Source organism: Amblyomma mixtum, chromosome 1 (assembly GCF_055824585.1).
Source record: "Amblyomma mixtum isolate Tamu chromosome 1, ASM5582458v1, whole genome shotgun sequence".
Classification (NCBI taxonomy): Eukaryota; Metazoa; Arthropoda; class Arachnida; order Ixodida; family Ixodidae; genus Amblyomma; species Amblyomma mixtum.
Window position 1 is genome coordinate 327,252,128 of NC_143012.1, and position 26,192 is coordinate 327,278,319.

Below are 26,192 nucleotides of genomic sequence, written 5' to 3' on the forward strand. Positions count from 1 at the left end.
CGAAAGTAACGAAAGTGAACGATGTACTCGAATGAGCCGCATCCGCCTAACAGCCGATTCGTAAGCCGTCGCCGGCCGTTCTCCTATCCCAATGTTTGCCACGTGTAGCTGCGTGTAGCGTTGTGTGTGTGTCGGCGAGTTTCACCGGCTTTTGAAGTGGGCGATAGCGCAGTACGGTGCGCCCGACTACTATGGTGAACTCTGCCATTGCGCCGCCGTTGTTGTAGATGAGGCGAAGATCAAACGTAGCTCACAACGTGTGCACGGCGGCCAGAGACAAAAGGAGACGAGAGAAGCGCGTTTCTTGAGTTGCCCGTCAAGCGACTTGTTGACACTGTCGTGGCCACTCGCTTAGGCTTAGGTAAGCTGATCTGACAAGTTTTCGCTTTATAAATACGCTTCGGCAGCTCATCCCGCTAGCAAAAAGACTGCTTTTTCATCAGACTGATTTAACGTTGGCCATTCGGACGCTTGTCGGTGCCGCTACGTTGGTGCGAAAAGTGGTTGGTGCTGACGATGCCGGTTGGGCGGTTTGTCTTTGCTTTTTGTTACCGGTTAATGGGAAGAAATGTTTGAAGCTGATTGAATTTATGCGTAGTGCAGTACGGAGTTGAACTGCTATGAAGTGTCGGGCGTAATTCTGCTCTGCGCTGTAGTTATGTGAGATCGTGGCATTAGTTTTTGGGTGACGCGATAAGCAACCACCGACTGCCGACGTGTTTGATTCCGGCGTTTGTCACTTAGTTGGTTATTTTTTTCACCAGATCTTTGGCAGTGCATTAAACATTTGAAAACAAAAGTGAACGCTGTGCGCAGTGAGTCTGTTGTAATGCAAAAATGCAAATAAGACGCTCAGAAGATATGAAATACTGCCAGCGTGTTGGCATTTAAGTTGATTACGTTAATCATCAGTTGGGCGAAATTTTAGGAGGTCATTAAAGTACAAAGTGCAATGGAAACTCACTAAAACATCCAGAACAGTAGAAAGTGGGGAATTAAGTAATCTTTAGAATGTAGGATAAAAGGGCACGCTGGAGATAAGACTCCGTTTGATGGAGCTTCCGAGTTCACGTGGCGGTACTGCTAGAGTGCTGCCTGGCGGATGTTCGTATTCGTTCTTTTGGCAACGCAGGCAAGAGCTCATCATGTCATCAGCAAGCCCTGTCCAGTACAAGAGAGCGTCATGGTGGTCGCGAATGAACCCCGAGAAGCAGGAAACCCTGCTCAAGATGTCTATACTGTCCATGGCAGCTGTGCTGTGTGAGTATTGTGGAGTAAAGTGTTGCAGATCACTTGAAACACAAATGAATGTCAATAGCAGAGCAAACTGCTTTACTACGATGCTTCTGTGCTGTGCACACTTTTTTTGAAAGGCAGTAAACTGTAGGAGCAGTATGTGATACTGTGGCAGCCAAAGTGTGTGCTGGTTGCTTGTAGAAGGATGTAATTGCAACTGTGGAGTTGACGGAATATGTTGCAGTGCACTTGTGCGTATGTTAGGTGTGTGCTTTTAATTTAGTAGTCTTTCAGCTGGAACAGGCTGAAACCAGTTAATTTCTTGCAAAGCAAGCTACATAGTACACTTGTATTTTATGCAGGTTATGAATTCATGATATATTAGAAAAATACACCAACCTTTTTAAAGCTTGCAGCATGTCTAGAAGGTGCATGGTTGTCACCTTTAATTCGTTTTTACTTTCAGCATTTGTCTGCCGACTGTTCTCAGTACTACGCTTTGAGAGCGTAATTCACGAATTTGACCCCTACTTCAACTATCGGACCACTCGCTACCTCGCTGAGGAAGGCTTCTACAGCTTCCACAACTGGTTTGACGACCGGGCATGGTACCCTCTTGGCAGGATCATTGGCGGCACAATCTACCCCGGTATGTTCCCATTGTTAGATGTTTTCATGCTGGCCTACTGTGTGAAGCTACGGTAGTCACTTTCCAAGCCTTGTTGATTAATAACTGAGCACTCAGCTTAGTGGTGATGTGATAAAATTTCTGAGTATATGGTTAATACAGCCAGTCCACGTTGGTGCATTTTGGAGCCTGCAAACTCCTTTTGTGGTTGGTACGAGTACCAGCTCCTCACATGTTCAGTTCATTAAGTTTTGTGCATGCCAGACCTTTTTTTTTCTGGTATTTTGTTTGTAGGTTTGATGGTGACGTCAGCGGCCCTGTACCACGCTCTGCAGTTTCTACACATTACGGTGGACATTCGCAATGTGTGCGTCTTTTTGGCACCATTCTTCTCCAGTCTCACCACACTTGTAACTTTTCTGCTCACCAAGGAACTCAAGGTGGGTTGGGTTCTTCTCTTCAATTCACATGTAGCCGTCCCGACTTACATGTCTTAATCATGCTTTATATCAGTAGCTACGCTTTGATACTCCACTTTTGCAGTTAATGCGATGAAACAACAATGCACGCTACAGTGATGAGATCGGAAGCCTGTAGTGCCTGTAACTGTTACTTCCTGTGGTTGTGAAGAATACTACGTTGGATAAACTTTTTCAGTTCATAGTTCACCACCTTTGAACATTGCAGAAATTGTTAATGTAGATTGCTCAAGAACATCTTATCAAGGCTTGTTGTTTTTTTTGTGGCTTGTAATTGAATACAAGCCATATATGTTATACAGGTATGGCTAAAAAGACAAAAGTAAGTTGAGGCGAACACATTATTCTGCCAAAATAAACAGCTTCTACTTCTTTAAGAAAAAAGACAATGCAATGTTTCAGTACTAAACCAAACAGTGTGTTTTGCGTGATAGGTTATTCAGCTTACATGTGAGAAATGATAATTTGAAATGGAGAAGAATCCTGCCTAGAAACTACTCAAACATTCTGGCAAATAAGGGCACTTGAATGAGAGCAACTGGGGGAGAAAACGTGCAGATGATTAAGGTTGCGACATTGTTTTGGTTTCAAATTTGTGCCCACAGCATTAAGCTTGAAGTGCTTCAACATGTGGTCATGAACACTGAAGCTCACTGCAGATAGAACTAACAGCTGTAGTGCTTGGAACTTGCCAGCTTTCGTAACTTGGAGAGGTCATCATTAGAAAGTTAAGTGCCAAACATAGCTTTTAGTGCACTTCCTGGCTGAGGAAATAATTGAACAGCTGGAGGTGCCAAGGCAACTCATTGTAGCAGCCTATGCTTGCCACTTGTAGTTGCACCTTATAGGAATATGATGCTAATGCTGCTTTTTCAACTCCAATACTGCAGATTGGGTACTTTGTTATAGCTATTAGTGCAAAAGCACTTATACGCTTACCAGCACTAACCAAGAATCTTGTTATCAGGATCTTGTGCCATTGCCTAGCAACAGCGACGGCACGATAAGTTAAAAAAAAAAATCAAATCAATATTCACAACTCGGAGTTGAACCCGTGCCGACGGGAACAGATCAACATTGCAGGCCACTGCATGAGAGCACTAGGCTATTGCCGCAGCAGAACACGCGTCATGTTAAACTGCAGCATACTCTCGCGCTGCGCATTGCAGATCTTCTTCATTGTCCAGTAATACTGCAACAAAACTAATACTCACACTTTGAACTGTGTGGTAGTAGTGACAGAGAGGTGTGCGCTGCTTACATTGGCGTGGACACAGAAACATGGCACTAGAACGATATGTTTTGACGATGACAACATCGCTGCAGAAACGCGGCATGGGAGCATAGGCCTCCGGTATACTTTAGGTAAATAAACATTGACAGTGATAAAGTTGAAGACGCGCAAAAGGGGCCCCCTAGGTCAGTGGGCCAGTTGCGTTTTCAGGCACGTGGCCCTTGCTTTCACACTATAATCGGTTTAAGGTTTAACCAAGTTAAAACCCTAACACTTTTTTGACACCAGTGTACTTGACATGTCAAGCCAGTCATGCGAGCTCATGGTCTCAAATTTGATTGAAGTTTCTACACAGTGAGGAATCTTGACATGAGAGTGACAGTGAGGACATGAAAGTGAGTAATGGTGGCAGTAGAAAGGTGTTGATGCTAGAATGTGAGGAGATTCAGCTGTGGCCATGTTTGGACTACATAACAGCTTTTGCAAGATTGGGTCACCTACCGTTCCACGCTGTTAACACAGGACAAGCATAATGGGCAGCCCCAGATATTCTTCCAAGCCAGTCTGAGATGGAAGTTAAACCTCAGTTCATTGCTTTCTCCATCAAGAAATTAGGTACTCAATTAACCAACAGTGCTTTGAAAGCCCCAACTTCTAAGTTATATAGAAAATTTAGCGACTGGGATTTTTCAGCTCTTTAGCCAGTTAGGTCATGCGTTTATGACATACTGTAACTGATATATTCACCCCGCGTAGTGAATGCACCAATTAGTTTCTGAGAATATTAGGGGAAGGAAAGTGCATTTGTAATGCTTGTGAGTACAGTGAAACGTGAAACTCTACGTGCTTCCTTGCACTTCATTTCATAATTTCCAACATTGTTCGGAGGCATAGTTAAGAGCTGTCAGCCACATGCTACCTATGTACAGGTGGTCAAGACATCGTCAAAGCAGCTGTGCAATAGTTAAGGGCATTTGATTCAAAAGTTTTCAGGCATTTTTATTTGCAACTAGAATAGAGTCAGTCTCGTTCACTGTGGAGGCTTTCCAGAGTAGAAAAGTTATTACTGTTGAAAGCATCTAGGCCAGTCATGACAAGAGCCCCGACATATACAGCAGAATCTTGATACATTTCTTTAATGCAGAAAAGTCTCATATCACCCAGGAAAGCGTGTGATCCAAATCACTTGATTTTGAAAAATTTAACTGTTGAAGCAGGTACAAAGGCGTTTATTGACAATTTTTCTTCATGGGAATGTCAATTAGCGTTTCTTGGCACAAAGTCTGAACAACTTATTTTCTATTGCTTCTAGAATTCAGTCTGCTTTTGTATTGTCCTTAGCACAAAAGTAACCTTGCAGCACATGCGATCTCAACAGCAGTGGCGAAAGTAGTCTGAATCTGTTCCTGTCTGCTTTTTTTTTTTTTGATGCTTTGCCCACTTGCTCCAATGCACAACAGAGAAGCTGCCTTGGCAATTTAGTCACAGCGGTTTTGCTCTTGATGCTGCCGTCCTAGACCTGGCCCACTCATATGCAAGCGCATAGGTGTAGTAGTCAGATGCTTGTCCCCCTTGCCCTGAGGCACTGCGAAGAAGCCACAGCATTTCTTCTCTTCGCGTTGTGTCCCTGTGTGAACAGCTCACTCATGTGTCAGGGTTATGTTTTTAATGCTTGGCCTCTTTGCACTTAGGCTGTGCAGAGAAGCCACCATGGCAGGTGACTGCCACTGTATGCGGGCTACTAGTCAAATGCGTGCAGTTTCGATCCAATCGAATGTTTGCACATGTGTAGTTAGTTACTAAATGTATTATACAACTAGAATTTGCACAAGTTTTGAATGTGGCTGCTAGAAAATTGTATTATCTGGGAAGATATTAACCGGGGCATTTTTATTGCTCGTGATTTGAAGCGTATGAACTGGGAACGTATCAAAGAGGTTCTACTGTACTATAGCTAAGCAAACTATTCAAGTCTTATGCTGAGTGAGCCGGCCGGCACTGTAGCTCACTTCAAACTGATTTTTGCTTTCATCCAGGACACAGCTGCTGGCCTGATGGCTGCGGCCATGATATCCATCGTTCCTGGCTACATTTCTCGATCGGTTGCTGGATCCTATGACAATGAAGGCATCGCCATCTTCTGCATGCTCCTCACCTACTATATGTGGATCAAGGCCGTCAAGACGGGAGCCATTTTCTGGGCTGCCCTTTGTGGCCTTGCCTACTTTTACATGGTGAGTGTGGTGCAAACAGCAGCTACGCACACTGAAGCTGTCAGATTTTCAGAAACAATTCAGAGAGCCAAGGTGCCTCTTGCATGACATCAACACTGAGCAATGGGTCGAAAATTTTCGTGTGCTGGGTTTCTTTTCTTCCTTGAAGTCGCTGTGAGCACCCACCACTTCATGCAACTGAATACAGAAGCTGCTGATTCACTATGAATAACAGCCTTTAGGACTTGCTTATCTGAGCTCCCAAGGCAGTATGGAAGCAGTATATTGTGTGATAATTTGCAGAATTTTGTTTTAATTGCATTAAAAGCCGGTTTAACTATGACAGCAAGAGTCTTTTTGCATGTTGAAAGTATACACTTGTTTGTCTTTGTTTTAGGAAATCAAATACTGCATTGTTTTGATAGTATTTGAATATTTGTATAAAGTTTGTCATTGTCACATTATATTCAGGCAGAGCTGTGCAGGATATACAAAAATGGGTTTTGCGTGATTCATAGCTACTGAGGACCACAGCCTTTTCTACATACAGCACTGCATTTGCTTTTGAAGCACTGAATGTTTGTACCTCTACGCATCAATCCCTTTTTAGAACAAAAGGAGCAGAAAGACATTTCATATACACGTCAAGGTGGCATTCAAGCCAGCATTATGGTTATTGTATTTACTTTAATACAGTCATCTTTTTAACCAAAAATAGAAGTGAAAAATTGCTCTTATATTAGAAATGAATATTGAGGCAGACTACAGTAAAACCTTGATTATGCATCCCCCGTTCATGTGATAACCTGCATTTTACTACGAATTGGCATGGGCCCGGCAAACATCTCATAGGGATAATGCATTAAAAACCTTAATTATTTAATTATACGACAGAAAAATATGCACGTCCCGCTTCATACGATGGTCGGCAGGAACCGTCCAGATTGAGAGACGCCGGCGGAGCACTTTATTGGCAGACGTGGTGTCAACAAAAACGAGTGCACGACGGCCTGTAATGACTGTTCCGACGAAGGCATCTGGGGAAATAGATTGTTATACCAGCATGAAGTTATTGTACAGGTGGTAACAAAATTAGACATTTCTATGACTATTGGCAGCTATAGTTTCAAAGCACTTTCCACTGCGGCTTCAGTGCAGAGCACATTAGGCCTTGCAACACCAAGCCCGCCAGGAGCGAGCGGCGCGGTGTTGCCCGGTGGGCCGCACATCGCCGCAGAAAGCACACTACCAGCGCATTCGCGTCGCAGGTGATAATCATGGTTTATTTTTTCCCTTGTGGTGCGAATTCCTAGCACAAACACTGCTGCTGCAGACCAAATGTTTAGGGGAATCCCCCAAGGTGGAGTAAATTTGTAATAAGGGAGTAATTACTCATTGGCATTGAGTTATTGATCGATTCGCTCTCGCCCTACCATAAGCTTGCCGTCCCGGTTAGCTCAGTTGGTAGAGCGACTGCTCCGGTGTAGCGGTGGTCCTGGGTTCGAACGGCGGAGCAGGACGAATTTTTCTTTAACTGCGAAGTTTCTGAGAAAGCTGTATAGCTTTCCTTTGTAGCCGTATGGCTGCGCTTGGGTGGATGCCAATGAGTAATTACTCCCTTATTGCTGCTGCGGAGCGACAGCGGTGCTAAAAGTCTGAACAGCAAGACATGTCGCTGGCAATGTCATGCTGTGCGCCGCAAAACATCTTTGAAGAGTCGGAACAGCCATATTACTGGTGCATCATCCAAATCACCATTTTTGAGGCGTGTGTGGTGTTTACTTCATGCACAGGGACGAGCGCACACGCGTGCCTATAGCCTAATCACACGGGAAGTCTAACCCTCTTCAATGCCGAAAAGCCAGGCTGCGCACACTCTCGGAAGTAATTCTTGCAGAACGAAAACGGGCACTTTAATAACATGCGGACAAACAAACCTGAATTAATTTTTGAAAGCCAGAGTCGCAGACACATTATGTGAATGCTTCACTTGTGCAAAATTTTCGATTATAAGACGGTTTCACGCACTCCCCTGATAGTCATAAAATAGAGGTTCTACTATACAACATATTTACTTGCATACTGGCTGATGCATTGTATAGGTTGACCAATTGAAGCTCTTCGCCACAAAATTCAGCTGAGGCGACCGGCATAGCACACTTGCACACTGTATGAAAATTCGACACTTCATCTTGATGAACGTGTGATAGAACATGCAAGACTTAGAGGCCTTCATTTCATTCTATTGAAGTTTGACACAAAACCCTGAATACCCACAATGCTGCCAGTGTCGCATGTTAATGGAAATAATATATTCCAGTGCAAGGAAAGCTTAAAGGTGCACTGAAAAGGAATCTGAGCTCGTCTTTTTGCCGCGGGAACTCAATCTGCACGTTCCGAGCATTCTTAGAAACTTCGATTTATTGCCCTGTGTGGCTGATTTTCTTAATTAAATCGAATTAACGTCCGGCTCCCGCCCTTTTTTTTTAACTCTGCCTCGTACGATGGGCGAAGTCGACCAACGCGTGGGGTGCCTTTCATCCAGTCCCGTGGCGGCTTGCCGCTCTGCCATCGGCGGAGTAATACGTAGTAGTCCGTAGTAGCAAATAGTCCACGCGTATTTTTATTTCTGCGGGCTTATTTTGCGGCTATATTATCTGCGAATGAAAATATTTATTCATGGAAACCTAAAAAGCAAAATAAAGCGAAAGCAAAGCCTCCATGGAGCTGGCTGAAAGGAACTTCACACGTTGGTCGACTCCGCCCATCGTACGAGGCAGAATTAAAAAAAAAGGGCGGGAGCCGGACGTTAATTCGATTTAATTAGGGAAATCGGCCATACAGGGCAATAAGTTGCAGTTTCTAAGAATGCTAGGAACGTGTAGATCGAGTTCCCGCGGCAAAAAGACAAGTTCAGAATCCTCTTCAGTGCACCTTTAAGAAAGCGTCTTATAGCAAGGTGTTTAAAGCATACAGTCAAAGAGGTGGTGGTGCAGCGGGATTCTGTGCTGTTCTTGTTGAAAAGAAGGGGCATGTGAATATTTTGTGTGTCCGGCCATCTTCCTGTGAAGTTGAGGCACAGGAAAGCTAATTTTTTAATTGTATTTTTCCTGGACTTCTGCCCAACTTTCCGTTACTGCAGCCTCGTTCTCGCTTTACATGTGTGTGCCTTTTAGTTTCCTGTTTTGCGCCTGCAAAAATGAGCTTCACGTTGCAATCGTGGTCATGCTACTCTCAAGTTAATGTGGTACGTCTAAAGTGTTGTAGGATTATGCTTACCAGCTAAAGTGAATGTCAGTTGTGGGGTGCCGACAGGGGCTGTAGGCACTACGTCTCCATTAGGGAGATTAAACATGCTGCTCTTGCACAGGAGTTACAGCACTTATATTTGCTTTAAATCTGAGCGCCCCTTGTTCAGTGTAGCTGCCGCGGTGGCTCAGTGGCTATGGTGCTCAGCTGCTGACCCGAAAGACGCGGGTTCGATCGCGGCCGCGGCGGCTGAATTTCTTTGGAGGAGAAATTCTAGAGGGCCGTGTACTGTGCGATGTCAGTGCACGTTAAAGAACCCCAGGTGGTCGAAATTTCTGGAGCCCTCCACTACGGCGTCCCTCATAGCCTAAGTTGCTTCGGGACGTTAAACCCCAATAAACCAAACCAAACCTTGTTCAGTGTGAAAATGGATTAAAAATAAATTAGAGAAAAAAAGAAAGTAAGTGCTAGGAGTTGTGTGAATGCATCAAGTTTACACCCTTCTTTATTTTTTCTCCCTAGGTGTCCTCATGGGGAGGCTATGTATTTCTGATCAATTTGATTCCCCTTCACGTCTTGGCACTGATGGTTACTGGTCGCTTCTCTCATCGCATTTACGTCGCCTACAGCACGGTGAGCTTTTGGATGTTGCTGATGCCGGTGGATGATCTTTATTTGGGGCTTTGTGCTTTTTCATATTTGGACCAACTTTCTCCCTTCTCTTTTGTTGTCGTCTTACTAGCTGTACGTGTTGGGCACCCTGCTGTCGATGCAAATCTCATTTGTGGGCTTCCAACCGGTCCAATCCTCTGAGCACATGGCGGTGAGTACGACAATGTCTTCCTGGTATAGTATATCACCCATAATGTCTCAACATAATGCTCCTTTAGAGCAGCTTCAGAACATTCCTTATTTTGTCTTACTTAGGCCGCTGTGTAGCCCTGAGGTATAAAAGTACAGTAATGAAAAGTTACTCTGCCTGGGACAAACTTGTGACATTGCATTTCAGTGACGAGCTGAACAGGTAGGGTGTACTGTGACTGATCTACTTTATATCGCATAACATTAAATTCATGCCTGAGGCTACTAGAATGAGAGAATGTGCACATTTGGACCTTTTCGAATACTGTCAATAGAGCTGAAGTCATGAATTCTTTTATTAACCCTTTCAGGCGCCATTGTTTGTTTTCACTGAAATCAATTATTTTTTCACCTAAGTAGTATATTCAGACCTCAAGAAAGGGAATTTGTTAGTTTTCGAACGTGAAAGACCAGCAGGTCCGTTCTTACAACGAGGGGAAGAATTCCGTGCAAAGTTTCAGATTTGTTAGAAATATAACAACATTGAAATGTTCTCGTGTGTCAGGTAAACACCCTAGGGATCGTGGAATCGCTTTGTGTTTCGAAGATTCACATTACGCTCGAAATTGAGCAAAAACAATCGATGTTTTTACTCGCGGCAAAATAAGTCTGCACAAAAATTTCGGACAAAGTGCTACCTAGCTCAATCTTATGTGAAATATTATTTACTGCATTCACTACATGGTACAAAAAAGCAACTTATTTGCAACAAGAAGGATGCTCAATTAGACTGAAGTAATAAAGTCACTGTTAAGTGCTCCAGTTTTTCAGAAAAGCTGTAAGTTTGCCGCTTACACAATTGTGTACAAAGCGCCTGAAAGGGTTAACTTTGAGATCCGTTATGGAGTAGTATCAGTATAGCTTTTGTAATACCTTCGTTTTCTGTTGCATACGCAGGCCCTGGGTGTGTTTGGCCTGTGCCAGCTGCACGCCTTTGTCGACTATGTGCGCTCCAAGCTGCCCAAGGAGCACTTTGAGTTGCTCTTCCGAACCGTTGTCGTGGCGACCGCTACGGTGACACTGGCCGTGGGTGGTGTGCTCACTATTCTTGGCAGTATCCTTTCTTGACTTCGAATATTCTTGGAGTTTTGTGTCTGCACTGCTCAGTTAGTGTGAAAGAGCCAGACTGCAGAGGTTGGGAAAACACAAAGGTACATTTTCTTTCACTGTTGTTTATTTTTTTCTTACAAATTATGACCTTGCAATGGTTAGAGGTGGTGTTATTATAAGTTTTGAAGAGTGTAATTGGCAAATCTGAAATCAGTTTCCAGTAAAACTGAAAATTTGTTTATTTCTGGGTCTGTCAAAGCCACACTTAGACATAAGGTCATTAAACCAGTGGTCCATTGAATTGATCTTTGATGCAGCCGAGTTCATCTGCCACAGGGCATAGCTGCAAGACCTATGGCTGGAGTGAGCAACGATGTCAATGTAATGCATAAAAATTCACTTCGGTTATGGTAAATTTGCTCTTTGATATCCATGAAATTCTTTCTCTGTGCAGTTTATACATCATATTTAGTTGAACCCATTTTTAGTTGTCTGGATTAACTTATGCAAGCAATGGTATTGTTTTGCAAGGTGTCCTTCCTTAGCAGAGGTGTGCTTCAGAAATCTCTCCGTGGACGGGTCGTTTCTACTCTCTGTTGGACCCGTCTTACGCCAAGAACAACATCCCCATCATTGCCTCTGTGTCGGAGCATCAGCCGACGTCCTGGTCCTCCTTCTACTTTGACTTGCAGCTTCTTGTCTTTATGTTCCCTGTCGGCCTCTACTTCTGTTTTAACAAGCTGACCGACGCAAACATCTTCATCATCCTATATGGCATCACAAGCATATACTTTGCCGTAAGTTTGATTAATCATGACGTTAACTTGCTTTGGTATTCTACCTTGTGACTTAAGATGGCTGTGTACTTTCGGGGACCAAAGTAACTGCCCCCCTCACCTCCAAGTCTTGAAATACGTGCAGTGCAGCACAGATCGGGACTTGGACGGGTGGAGGGTTAGTTACTTTTCCTGAATAGTATATGACTGGGATTTTCTTGAGGCTGTGTTGTATGTGATGAAACTTGTGATTGTGGAAGTTAGTACTAGTCCACGACAATGCTCACTGCAGTAGACATTTCATCACAACACTATCTAACAGTTATGCTTCTAAATCTGAACCCTTCTGTAATGAAGCTGAGAGAAAGCAAAATGTTGTTGTTAACAAATGTGAATAAGAATGGCTTCAGTAACATAAAAATGGTGCTAATAATTGAAAACTGCTGCAAAAGTGAGTGTGGATGTACTGACAAACTTTGCTTTCAACTTCGCTGGTTTTCAGCAGGCTAAGTGTGGGCAGTTTTAGTAGAGAGGGAAGGTGAATTCATTAGAAAAGCAAAATACAAACTGCTGTCCAAATGGTATTCGAATACCCCTTCAAAATTCGTTCTGGCAACGGCGTTCAAAATGGTCTTCACTTGGTCCCCTTCATCAGGTATTTGTACAGTGCGCAAGTCCAAACTTCATTAGATTACCTGAAGTGTCTGTGCACTAATGGACTGGACAGTGTCTCTTCCTTTTTAAATTAAAAATTAGCAGGTCAGTTTAGCCTGCTTCGTCTTGACCTTTATTTGACCTCAGTTTTGTTCTGTTCCAGTTCCATATTCTGTACGTGTAATTGTTAGTTTAGGGTTCAAGGTACTGAATATCTTAGCTGCGTTTAGAGATGGAGAAACACATATGCGTGGTTTCGATAAAATGGGCTGGCATCGGGTACTGCATGGTGAACTTATTTCGGGAAGTTGCATTACGGTGACTTCTCGAGGCCTGTGAAGTACCACTTCCAGATGTTTCATGTTTCCTTCCCTCATCATTGTTCGCATGCAGGGCGTGATGGTACGTCTGATGCTGGTGCTGGCACCCGTGATGTGCATCCTGGCAGGAATCGGAGTGTCAGCCATGCTCACCACGTACTCCAAGCAGGTGGACGTCACGCCACCCGACAAGAAGGGCAAGCGCCACGAGGGCAACTACTTCATGCGTGCTGAGGCAAGTGCCATCACCTAGCTCCTGCCTCGGGATATCGCGATCTGCACTGTGTTACAAAGCAGGACCATTATGTGGGACTACAGTCAAGCCCACTTATAACAATACTGGTTATAACAATATATCGGATATAACAATGGTCAGTCATGGCACCATCACTTTGCCATGTGTTCTATGGTAAAATAAACTGCTTATAGCAATGCTGTCAAGGCACATTATTGGTTATAACAATCAAATCTTTTCATTGAGTGTCAACCATAATAGGAAAAAAACCAAGGAAATGCTACAACCACACCAGCAAAACCATGCTTACAACACAAAAGCGCGCATGTGTGGGGCCGACCAATGGACTAAGCTGGCGCAGCAATGCCACGAAAGCAAAAGAGGCAGGCGTCATCGCGTCAGGAGAGCTGCTGCATTGCTGCATTGGCTATGTGCACCATGCGTACCCCCAATCGGTCAGTGCAGTGCGCGTGCATGCAGCCAATGCGGTTTTTTTCTTGTCAGCTGTCACCACACACTTAGTTCTGCATGCTCCTTGAATCTCCCATAAGAATCACTTCCGGAAAGCCGGCTTGATTCCTGTGACGTGGAGGTGTGCGAAGCTCCCGGTGGCGCAGTGATGGCGGTGCTTTGGTCATCGGTAAACGGTGAACATTGTTCCGGTTCCCTGAAGTTTGAATTAACCTGCTTTTACAGGCATTAGAACAGTCAAACCCCTCCGGGTATTTACTGTCAATAAATGCTTTGAAGTTTGTTATCTCCTTTTTTTCGGCACAACCCTGTTATAACAATTATTGGTTATAACAATGGTATTTCCATGGCACTTCAATATTGTTATAAGTGGGCTTGACTGTAATACTGAGATGTGGGACCTCTCATTGGCGGGGAAAAACCGTGGCACAACTCACTCTGTAAAGGGAGGTGCCCGTCATTATGTCAGGGTTCCAAATGTCAAATTTATGTTGGCCTCTTATACCTCGATAACATCAGACTGTGTTTGGATTTATGCTTCACTGCCATTGACAGCTGTATCTTTGTGTATGCACATCACTACTGCATGAAAATTCAGCATATGGAAAACAGGATATCTTGCCTAGTAGCCAAATCCTGTTGTAGTTGTTTGAAGTTCTCTGTGGTCTCAACGAGCCACCTTGTTAGCTGGTGGCATTTGTGCAGATTTTGTGAAGCTTCTTCTGTCAGAATTAAGACTGCCAATTCCTTGGACGAGAGAACAGGCCCATTCTGATAGTGTCAGTGTCTTCCAGGTGGCACAGGGCTTTGTGGCCATGATGTGCATCTTCCTGACATCGTACACGATGCACTGCACCTGGGTGACATCGGAGGCCTACTCGTCGCCCTCCATCGTGCTCTCTGCAAGGGCTCACGATGGCTCACGCATCATCTTTGACGACTTCCGCGAAGCATACTACTGGCTGCGGCACAACACCCCAGAGGTAGGTTCAGAACTTGCTTTTGTGGTGATCAGGTGAGGAACTGAGCAAAGCTAGGCAGCACACATTGGCAGAATTTGGGCTCAGAATTGATAGACAAAGTTTTAATAGACCGATTTCACAAGCAGTTGCGCTACGCCACCGCCGCCGCGATGCACTCTGGGAGTTGTGGTACTCCGGCCGGCGGCCGCGTCAGCGCGGTGCGTGGCGCACGCGCGAGAAGCAGCCCTGTTTGCGTCGCCACGCGGTGTTTCTCTGCGTGAATGCTGTATTTGCGGGACAAGTGCGTTCACCTGAGGAGTGTCGTGAGCACCGACAACTGTGCGAAGCAGAGCGTCCCGGATTTTCCGTTTTCTAGAAGAGAAAAAGTAGCCAAGACATTGCGTAGAAGCTGTTCACGAGATGCAGCTGAAGAAGTGCTGTTCAGTACATTTAGCCGTACTGTCCCTGTTGATCAGTGCACAATGACAAATGGCAAATTTTCAAGTTCTGAACTGTATTAAATGCCTTTTACGCGGCTCTCAGCTTTGAGGCAGTCCCTTAAATTGTTAAAAAGAAGGCAATCGGATTTGCCTTCGTGCTGCGTCGTCAAGCCTTCTTTGCAGCGATTTCTGCCAGGTGCAAGGTTGTAAGGGAACAAGTGTGCTAAGATTTATTGTTACATTCAGGAATCCACAATGTTAGCTTGATGCACGTATTCACTCCTGATGTCTCGAGCTCCCATACTAGCGATAATGCTTTCTTTATTTCACGGAATGAGAAAGCGAGGCTATAAAACTGTCGAAATGTGGAATAATTTCCATCGTTTTGTTGCTCACTGGTCGTTGAGTATACATGGTATTCCAGTAACAGCCACATGCCATTTATGCCGGGATAGCATCCACATTTTGCCCGTTGTTTTGGATAAAGAAGGCCATCTAGTGTTTACCAATCAGTCAACCTGTTCAGACTCGTACTACGAAAATAGTGAAAGTGAGTCGTACGGGAGACGCCCTGGCAGAAGATTATGTTAACCGAAATAAAAAGTAATTAGTGTATCAATAATCAAAATAAAACTATTCGTCACGAAATTAAAATCCCCTAAACCCTAATTAGGCGTACTCAAAAGCTCCCCGATTGGCTTCTTTTCTCATTTTGTACTGAACACAAGCATTTGTCACATCTCCATTTAGAAAAACGGCATAGCTCGCTCGAATCGCTCACCTTTCCTGCTGGTGACCCGCCGAGCACGTCGTGAATACATGTATGTGTTTACGTGAATAAGAAAAAAACAATCGCATGGCCGGTTTTGATCAAGGGCTATGATGAAAAAATAAAGGCAACAAACGCTGTGTGACACGTCTATAGCGAATGCCTAGATGAATACAGCGAATACTGAAACAGCAAAATGAGGTGGCAAGAAATGTAAATACTGTCTGAAGACGTTAATTAAATCGCGTGCATCGCTATGCGTTCAAATGTTCTGCTGACAAAATTAACGAAAGCGGCGGTCAAGCGCGTTTTTATCGCCACCGGCAGCATTTTCCAAAGCAAGGTTCGAGGAACAAACGCAGCCTCGCCACCGCGGCCACTCCACTTCATGCGGCAACTGACCCCCTCTCTGCGCTGTTCCTACCGCGATTAGCCCTCGAAACTCCGCCGTGGAGCCTCTGTTTCCTTTATAGAGCTCAGCACAATAAACGAAACGGCGGAGAGCTACTGCGGCCGGGTATAATGCCAGTCAAGGCGCAAAGTAATGTAGGCTGTCGTGCAGACGACGCCACGAGGACTACAGCCAAGATGGCGGCTGGCTACTTCCGGTAAACGCGCGCATGCGCAGTAGGCTTTGTGAAATCGGTCTATTGATTTCTATTCATCCTGTCTGCCCATTTGCGTTTAAACTTCTGCAGCTTGCGTAATGATCCAGGTTTAGAATAAGCGTATAGAGGAGTGTCACGCCAGTGTAGTGTGATTCTCTCGGTGATTGTTGAAGAATAGGGCTGTAGAATTTGCAGATGTTTTTGCAGGTCATTCATTTTGAGGAAAACCATTGACATTTGGTATGCTGCTCTGTTATATAGGCGCATAAAATCTGGACAACCTTGGAAAGTTCAACAGCAAAACCACTAAGCAACCACTGAGACCATCCATGTTGCATTGATACTCCCTATTCTTTACTAGGTGGAATCACATTTCAGATTTTTCTGTTAGCATTGCTCATGGTAACATTGTGACAAGAAAAATTGTGCGTGAAAATCCAGAAAATACATTTTTACTGACAATCTGGTAGGTTTTAGTTCTTTCTATTATATCCCTCATAGTGATCTCTCATTTGTAGCTTTGTGAAACTATTAAGCATTGATTGATAGGGTGGGTTGTATACGTGAAAATTACAAAGTGTTCAGGTGTGTGTATGTGCTTTGCCCTTTGTGGTGGCAGGATGCCAAGGTGATGTCGTGGTGGGACTACGGCTACCAGATCACAGCCATGGCTAATCGTACCATCCTGGTGGACAACAATACCTGGAACAACACGCACATCTCACGCGTCGGCCAGGCCATGGCTTCGCCCGAAGACCGTGCCTATGAGATCATGCGCGAGTTGGACGTCAATTATGTGCTGGTCATATTTGGCGGCCTCTCGGGCTATTCTTCAGATGGTCAGTGGCTGCTTTTTTTGTTCCCTATGTGCATGGGATCGTTCTTCTGCTTTCTTTTCCCCCGTGAAAACTGTCTGAGGCACTGCAGTTTGCTTGCGCTTTAAAATAGCCAGCGGTTGCATCACCTGCATTTTTTTTTACTTTTTCTAGCTTGTGAAAGCTTAGTTTTCAGTGAAAGTAGCCTCTTTGTCATTAGAACATAGTAATCTGTGGATGCAGGCCAATTTCAATTTGTCTAGAGTGTGCCTTCAGGCCTAATGAAGCTTGTTGCTTGTGCCAATAGCAAAGCGTGCAAAAGTCTTGCACTTGTACTTTACATATGTAAAGTATAACAAGTGCATATCTTTTGGCACAAGCAAGAAGCTTCATTAGACACTTATTTTACATATGTAAAAGTGTAAGAGAGAAGGCTAACATACTGTTGGGGATGTATTGAAGTTTTCTCTTAGATTATACTTTTATTTGTTTTGCCTTTTCTAAAATACCTTTGTCAAGACCACAAGGAAGTGCTGTTAGATAGCAAGGAGGTTTATTTTTCACCTATCTTTTCAGCACTTTCTCTGGTAGGGTGCTGTTCACACCAATCTCGAGCGTGAAGCATGGCGTGGGCTTTCAAAAGTAAATTAAGAGGAGTGCTGTTCATGTCCTTGGTGGTTGCTTGAGCGTAGCCTTTTCAACTCACTGAAGTGATTGCTGTTCACTCAGCAGTTTGTCCACTCCTCATTGCTCAAAGTTGGTTTCGTGCTGCACTCAAGTGGCAAGATGCTTCTACAGTCACTCGCTCTTCATGCTTTTAGCTCTTTCTGGCTGTCAGTGGTGTGTGGAGCTGTTAACAGCATGCAGGGAGCATTCCCCCCCCGCCCCCCTTGAATAGAGCTTCTCTAGTCCGAGCCATGAGCCTTGTTTCATACAAAACCACTTTCACACTCTGTGTGCAGTTGCACGTAGCTTAAAACTGGGAACATTGCCATAGTGAAAGGCCGTAAACTGAACCTCTATGGAAGTAGTACTCGGGCGTACAGTTCTTTTTAAAGGCTGATCACAAGCATCTTTTATTTGTGACTCTCAGTTCCAGGGGAAAGTGTGATTGTATACGCCACTTTTGTGTGCCATGTCATACCCACAGGTCACTATGCCCCTATCTTCCTCCTTGCTTGGAATTAGAGGGTTGTGGTTATTGAGGTGCGAACTGACAAGCTTTCACTGTGCAGAACTGTCAAGCTCTGTGCAGTATAGCACCTAAAACTATGCAGTCTGCACCACGAAATGACTTGACTTCCTCTGTTCTTCACTGATGGTGGCTTTGTCCATTGACCGGATCATTGCGTACTTCTATTCTGTTCATTCGCTGAAAGCACCCAGCTCTTGATGCTTGTAGCAGCAGCTTTGGCACACTGTCATGTGGGGTCGTGTGTGGCTCCGTCATGCAATGGGACCCCGCTGTTGGGACCAACACCGCTTTCCTTGTTCAGACCACCGCTGTGGCCACGAACAGTAGCACACTGAGCTAAAGCCCACATGCAAACCCGTTTATCAGGGGCATGCCTCAGTCGCACGCAGCAGCAGGCACAGGGAAAAGCTGATGTTACCTGGGACGGCAGGGGTTCTCCACATAGCTCCATCGACCCACTCTGGTGGCTCTCTCTCTCTACTCTTTCACCATGCAAGCTGCACCCACTGAGGACGAGAGGGGGAAAGGAGAGCCACTCACATGACTGGCACCTCTCCCCCACTTTTTCTGCTGTCACTCTGAGGGAGGACGGCAGGCAAAAGAACGCGGTGGCCATGAGAGAGAGTCGGAAGGATGTGCGCCGCCTTGGGCGGGCAAAGGAAAAATGGATTCTCATGCATATCTGTCGTTTGCCCAGAGGAAAACACCTTCAGTGAGTTACGATGGCTAGCATCAAGCAGTTTTTTATGTAAGTGCGCATTTTGGGACAGCAAAAAGGCAGCACCGTTGCCCATTCTGTGCTGCAGACATCAACAAGTTCCTGTGGATGGTGCGCATTGGCGGAAGCACGGACCGCGGGCGGCACATCAAGGAGCAGGACTACTACACCCCGTCGGGAGAGTTCAGCGTGGACCGTGAGGGCTCCCCCGTGCTGCTCAACTGCCTCATGTACAAGATGTGCTACTACCGCTTCGGCTCCGTCTACACTGAAGCAGGTACGTTCGTGCCAGGCAGATAGTGAGTGGTCTTGTCCCCAGCATGGCCAAGTAGCCACGACTATGAGCGGCACTGTAATGGTGGCGAAGTGATATTGAGAAATGAATACGAAGGCACTGTTGGCAACATAGGTGCTGGGAGTGTTGCTGATACAGTCTGAGTTAAAACTTTACATTAACATCATTGATGGGGTAAAAGGTGCAGCAGCAGCAGAAAAAAACGGGATCATAGTCTGAAATTTTGCATATTGTTTCTTTGGGAAAATTCCACTTCTGCCTTCATGCTTATTACCTCATTTACACGATTCTAAGTCTGCTGATCTTTTTTATTAAAAATCCGAAAGACGCGGGTTCAATTTCGGCCGTGGCAGTCGAATTTCGACGGAGGCGAAATGCAAGAGTCCCGTGTACTGTGCGATGTCAGTGCACGTTAAAAGAACCCCAGGTGGTCTACTCAAAGGCAGCTCAGGCCATCATGCACCAAACTCAAGTTAATGTCATGCAAGTGTGCAATGGCCGTATTGAGCGCAGAGGTGCAGAAATATTCATCTGCTGCAGCGATGTGTTGGTGTTTGTTGCATGGTTCAACATAAGCGCAGGATAGTGCTAGTTGTATTGAACACTGTGCATTTGTTTGGAGTGGCTCACTGTTGGCAGTGCTTGTGAAGCTTGTTAATTCCAAGTGATGAAGAATTTGACTCTGCCCTTTTATTGTGTCGTGCAAAGTAAAGCAGGTCGGCCGTCACCGAGTCAGTGGGTGCTTTGAAGAGGTAACAATGAAATACTTGGACTTTGAATTGAAGATGTTATTCACGCTGTCACACAAGACCTTTGACAGTTTGTGTGCATGGCTCACGCTATCGCCTTTCCACCTGAAAAGTATCTTCGGTCACCCCCCACTTACAGCAGAAAAAGTTTCCTATTAACTTAAAGCATCAATTAATTTGAACTCCACAACTCGTGTTCAGTGGACAGTGGCGGCGGAGTGACTGTCAGAGACTGACTGACAGGCAAAGGCATGGGCTGAATGACAGGTGAAGGCTTGGACAGACTGGCCACCTCAAAGCCAGTCACTGGTTTAAACGGAGGCACGGCTGATGCTGCCTCATGATGAATGGTACTGCGGAGGCCGCCTATTTAGAAAGAAATGAGTCGCAGTGAGTGTGGCCATGGCGGCTACAGCCACCATGGTTGTCTAGAATGGAAAATGTGGCCATTTCAACATTTTGAAAACAAGTATGGCCACAGAGCCATCTGCTACAGAGCGTGCCAAACACCTTGCGCTACATGCATGAGAAGAGAACATGCAGGGACGCTAGCGCAGAAGTGCAGGTGTGCACTTACGATCGAGTGCATGATTCACAGCTTGAACTTGTGCGGTGTGTGCAGCTAAGGCAAGGAGAGCTCACATTTACATCTGGCTTTCACGTGTGATACCGTATCTAAAGCACTGTTCAATCTTTAGGAGTTTTACGGCGCTTTCATGCGCAGCTTAAACGCCATATTGCTGGGCCCGGCTCCCTCGGTGCCACATAGAGAGACTGAAGCAGATCGCTGACATTGTTGCTAATCGGATAGATCATAAAGCTTACACCTTTATTGTGTGCACTCAGTTAGGTGGTCACTCACCAGAGTCAAGAGTCGCGATCTCCACTTGTGCTGTCACTCACTTTCTACAACACTGCACTCAAAAGCATGGCACGAGAGACGGGGAATTGTAAACCACATCGGCCAGCTTGAGTACAGTGCTGCTGAGGACAGGCGTGACATAATTTCTGCCAGCTCATAGCTCGGAGCACACTGAGTGCGGCCTGGCGACTGCTCACAAAACATTGAGATTACAATTACAGCCATCCACTCAAAAATAACTGGGATGACTATACGGGGGTAATCATATCTAAGAATGCAAATGGGGTGCTCTCAGCGTTTTCAGATTTTTGTTCATGTTGTGTCCCCTTATTGCTTTTGTGTGTGTGCGCCCCCGCGTCCTCCTCCTAACGACAGTTCGCATCCTCCTCCTAACGACCACTCAATCCTCCTCCTAACGACCACTCGCATCCTCCTCCTAACGACCGCTTGCCCCTCGTCGCACGCTGTCACCAGATGCCCCCCCACGGTGCGCCCCCGCACCCTCCTCCTGTTCTGGGAAGCCACTCCCTCCCGTGGACGCTTCTCAGCTCCCTCCTTTCTTCGGGCGGCCAGTTCGGCTCCTGCCTCGGTCGACGCTGGTCGCACCCTCTTCAGCTTTAAATAAACGAAGTCTAAAAGTACCGTGTGCGTCTTTCGCTGCATTCAACACAGCGACCGGACACGACAGTGGCGACGAGAAAGTGGATTCGACCCGCGCTACGCAACGCTATTGACAAGCCATGGCTACGCGAGGGTTTCCCAATCAGATACCAGAGTTCAACGGCTCATCGTGGTCATCGTGGGTTGGACGCCTTCAGTTCTACTTTGAAGCTAACAACATCACAGACCCAGCCTTGAAGAGGGCCAACCTGCTGACGCTGTGCGGGGAGCAGACCTACGATACTGTCTGCGCCCTTATTCAGCCAAGCACACCAGCGGCAGTGTCTTACGACGACATCGTAAAAGCGCTGCAAAAGCACTACGACCCAAGGCCATCCGAGGTCTACAGCCGGGCTCGCTTCCAACGACGAGATCAACTGGGAGGAGAAACTGTGAGCGCCTACGTAGCCGCGCTCAAGAAGCTCGCTGCCGACTGCAATTTTGGAACGCTGTCGACAACAGCTACCGGGCAGGAGGGAGACGCAGCTTCTTCTGCTAACACCACCATGCTTCCCTTGGACGTGATGTTACGCGACAGATTTGTGTGCGGACTGAGTGACGAGTCACTGCAGCAGCGCCTGTTCGCTGAGAAGGACCTCACATTCAGCAAAGCTTACGACATCGCCGTTCGAGCGGAGAGCGCCGGTCACCAGCAGAGAGGGATTCGCCGGAACACCGAGCCGGTACACCAGACAAGCAACCAGGTGCGCAAGCCTTCTGTTGTTGTAAAATCGGTCAAAAAGGCACAACGCTGCTGGCGGTGTGACGACCAACACAACCCCCAGGGATGTCGATTCCAGTCAGCCACGTGTAATTTTTGCCACAAGCGAGGGCATATCGAAAGAGCATGCATTACGAAACGGAGACTTGCCAAGATAAAGTCACCTTCCCAGCCTAATCACAGCGTCAACGCCTCAGAGAATACGCCGCTATCTGATCTCCATGGAACAACATCAGCAACACCATCTGTGTTGTACGACCTGAACACCATGAATCTCGGCACGCGACCGAAGATTTTTACAGAAGTAAGCGTACATCACCAGCTGATTAAGTTCGAGGTGGACTCCGGCGCAGCCTGTACTCTGATCAGTGAGGACACGTTCCGAACTTCATGGCCATCTGACGCACCCGCCCTGCAACAAGACGACACGCACCTGCGAACGTGGTCAGGACAGAATCTGCCACTATTGGGCTCTGCCAACGTGCAGGTTAACTACAACGGCCAGACCCATACGCTACCTCTGCTTGTTGTGAAGGGCACAGGATCAAGCCTTCTAGGGAGAAACTGGTTTTCTCCACTAGGCGTGATGATATGCGGCATACACCAGACGCCGAGCCAGAACATGGTTGGTAAACATCAAAACGCCGATGCGCTAAGCCGTCTGCCACTAGACGCAACTGTTGACGAACCATTTCCACCAGGAGACGTTCTGATGTTCGAAGCACTGCCAGAACCTCCGCTTACAGCAGGCACAGTTGCAGCATCTACGCAGAAGTGCGCAGCTCTCCGGCTAGTTTACACAGCTGTTCAACAAGGCAACGTGCATAAACTCAAAGGGGACAACTTCGACGCTTACCGCAGGCGAGCTACAGAGTTGAGCACCCATCGCGGCTGCATCATATTTGGGTCCCGAGTTGTGATGCCGAGAGAACTACGCGCACAAGCTATGTCTCTCATCCACGCCGGACATCGGGGCATCGTTGCAATGAAAAAGTGTGCCAGAAGCTACATGTGGTGGCCTGGCATTGACAACGACATCGAAACAGTGGTGCGAGAATGCAAGCCTTGCCAGAGCAGCCGGAGCGCCCCGCCGAAAGCTCCTGTCCCAGAATGGGAAAAGCCAGACACACCATGGCACACACTGCACATTGATTTTGCAGGACCAATTGAGGGCTGCACTTTCCTTGTGGTCGTAGATGCCTACACAAAGTGGCTTGAGATAAGGCAAATGGGACAGACGACTTCGGCAGCAGTCATTGACAACCTCCGATCACTATTTGCAACGTTCGGCCTGCCGCGCAAGGTAGTGTCGGACAACGGAACACCGTTTGTGTCTGCGGAGATCCTCAAGTTTTATCGCGACAACGGGATCTCATCAGTTACATCGGCCCCCTACCACCCAGCGACAAACGGACAAGCCGAGCGCTACGTAGCCGAGCTAAAACGCGCCCTTGAAAGAGATCAGACAGGCTCGCTGCAGCGCCGCCTTGCGCGCTTTCTCTTCAAGCAGCACACGACGGTTCAGAGCACAACAGGCGAGACCCCCTCGAAAATGATGTTCGAGCGTGAAATGCGAACCCAGCTCACAGCCATCCTCCCCGAGCCAAAGGCAGAGACGTTCCGGGAAGAAAAAGCAATTCCGCGCTGCGGCACGCTTAATGAGGGGCAGCGCGTCCTCGCCCGACAGTTTCTGAAAAAGCCACGCTGGGAGGAAGCTACAATTGTCAGACGCATAGGCCTGCGCTCTTGGCTCGTCAACATACATGGCACAGTAGTACGCCGACATCTCAACCAGCTGCGTAGATTTACGACGCCGTCTGAGAGCTGTCCGCCAGCGGAGAGAACACGTGCACCATTTTCCCACATAGCCTGGCACCTCTTCCCGGAAGAAGAGACTTCGCCCAGGACAGACCTAGGAGACACAGCGAACAACAGCCAGCCTACAAGTGTTTCTCCCCCGAGCGCACAAAGCCAGCGCGCCTCCACGCGTGAGCGCCGACCCCCTGCACGATACCAGGCAACTTTCTAAGGGGGAAGGAAGTGTTGTGTCCCCTTATTGCTTTTGTGTGTGTGCGCCCCCGCGTCCTCCTCCTAACGACAGTTCGCATCCTCCTCCTAACGACCGCTTGCCCCTCGTCGCACGCTGTCACCAGATGCCCCCCCACAGTGCGCCCCCGCATTCTCCTCCTGTTCTGGGAAGCCACTCCCTCCCGTGGACGCTTCTCAGCTCCCTCCTTTCTTCGGGCGGCCAGTTCGGCTCCTGCCTCGGTCGACGCTGGTCGCACCCTCTTCAGCTTTAAATAAACGAAGTCTAAAAGTACCGTGTGCGTCTTTCGCTGCATTCAACACAGCGACCGGACACGACAGTTCAGTATTCCTTTAAAGAGAGTGCCTATGCCCACTTGGTTGTTTTTGCATCTGTAACACAATACACTTCAGTTTTGTCATCGCCACTATCAACAGTCATCATTCGCAATTTTCAGTCACTTTACTGTTGTACACTGTCAGCAGAGGAAGCGTACTCTCTCAGCCCTCATGTTGATTGTGCTTGCAGGCAAGCCTCCAGGCTACGACAGGGTACGCAATGCAGAAATTGGCAACAAGGACTTTGAGCTCGACGTCTTAGAAGAGGCGTATACGACAGAGCACTGGCTGGTGCGCATCTACAAGGTCAAGGACCTTCCCAACAGAGGCATCTGAAAAGTTGGCAGGTGTTGTCTGCTCACTTGTTGCATCCTGCGCGGCAAAGTCCGGGCAAGCAGCCTGTCGCTGCAGTACAGCATTGAGATTGTTCTCTGTTCGTTCTGCCGGCGGAAGTTACACCCGGTGTCATGACAAGAGCACAAATCATCCTCACATTTCTGCAAGGCCTATGACGACATCCTTGGGTCCCCTATTCCCCCTTCTGTTTACTTTTTTTTTATCTGTGTATGTGCTTGTGGGTCTTCTATTTTTTTGTTTTTCTGGGCCATGTGTTGAATGAGAGAGAATGGGTGCTGAATGTGAATAAAAGCTTTCTACAAAAAGTGAGTGAGTGAGTAATAACTTTATTGAGTGTCCGACAGGGTTTAACATGACCGGGCTTATGTCTCCCACCAGGGGACGTCGAGCTTTTAAGGCGGAAGCCTTTAATGCCTCATCGTTGTAAGCAGGAGTTGTCGACAGAAATTTCACGCTTTTCAATTGTTCTAAATGGTAGTGACGTCACAGTGCGTGAATTTCAAACGGGGCCAATTGCACTTTGGTTAGTAACCATGCAACCAATTAAAAGGATCGTATAGTGATGCTCCGAGTAAGCGGGACTGAGTTTATTTAATTAGTTCATTAACCAATTAGCCTAATTAACCTTTCTAGTCAGACCAGATAAATAAATACTAAAACCGAGTAGGAAATTGGTCAAGTTGGGGAATCGAACCAGGGTATCCGGAGTGCGAGACGAGCACGCTAACCACTCCGCCAGCCATGCCAGCTTGATGGTCTGGAATGAACAAAGGTGCGTCTAGTGCAGGAGGTTCAGGTGTCCGAGATATGCGAGACAGATACATTTCCTTTCGTCAAAAACCAATTTACCGACGAGCAAGGCGTAGAGTCGAACGGCGATGGCGTTGCAAGATGCTGTCGCGTTCCACTCTTGGAGGCAAAGCTTATCTTAACCACACATCAGTGACACAAGCAGAAACACCGCGCGTAAGGCTTCCGCCACACCGCACTTTAGATCAACAAAGTGGCCCCCCCCTGAATTTTTGTCTTGTCCCCGCCTCGAGGGCCTGCTGGACGGCCCAGAGTGGGTCATTGAGGCTGGAGCTGCGCAGAACAGTGGACCACTGCAACGAGAGGATTTCAGGGTTAAAGGGGCACCGAAGCACAGTTTCAGTGCGTTGCTTTGCCTGTTGGTTGCATAGAATGAGTTATGCATATGTGTTGGTGCCTTACACTCCCAGAGTATGTGTTGGTGTGGCTATGTTTGCAGACCTTGCACATGTTAATATTAT

At 46.7% G+C, this 26,192-nt stretch overlaps 1 protein-coding gene across 1 annotated transcript; it reads left to right on the forward strand.

Annotated features, from left to right (window-relative positions):
* Nucleotides 1-86: 86 nt before the first annotated feature.
* Nucleotides 87-25,230, forward strand: Stt3A (catalytic subunit 3A of the oligosaccharyltransferase complex). Its single transcript, XM_089567358.1, has 14 exons — nt 87-361; nt 1,133-1,260; nt 1,703-1,885; nt 2,159-2,304; nt 5,614-5,811; nt 9,562-9,672; nt 9,782-9,862; nt 10,798-10,954; nt 11,512-11,747; nt 12,774-12,935; nt 14,201-14,389; nt 16,805-17,024; nt 19,002-19,190; nt 24,755-25,230. The coding sequence occupies exons 2-14, from the start codon at nt 1,146-1,148 to the stop codon at nt 24,898-24,900; spliced, it is 2,133 nt and encodes a 710-aa protein (XP_089423484.1). The 5' UTR covers nt 87-361; nt 1,133-1,145; the 3' UTR covers nt 24,901-25,230.
* Nucleotides 25,231-26,192: the final 962 nt, after the last annotated feature.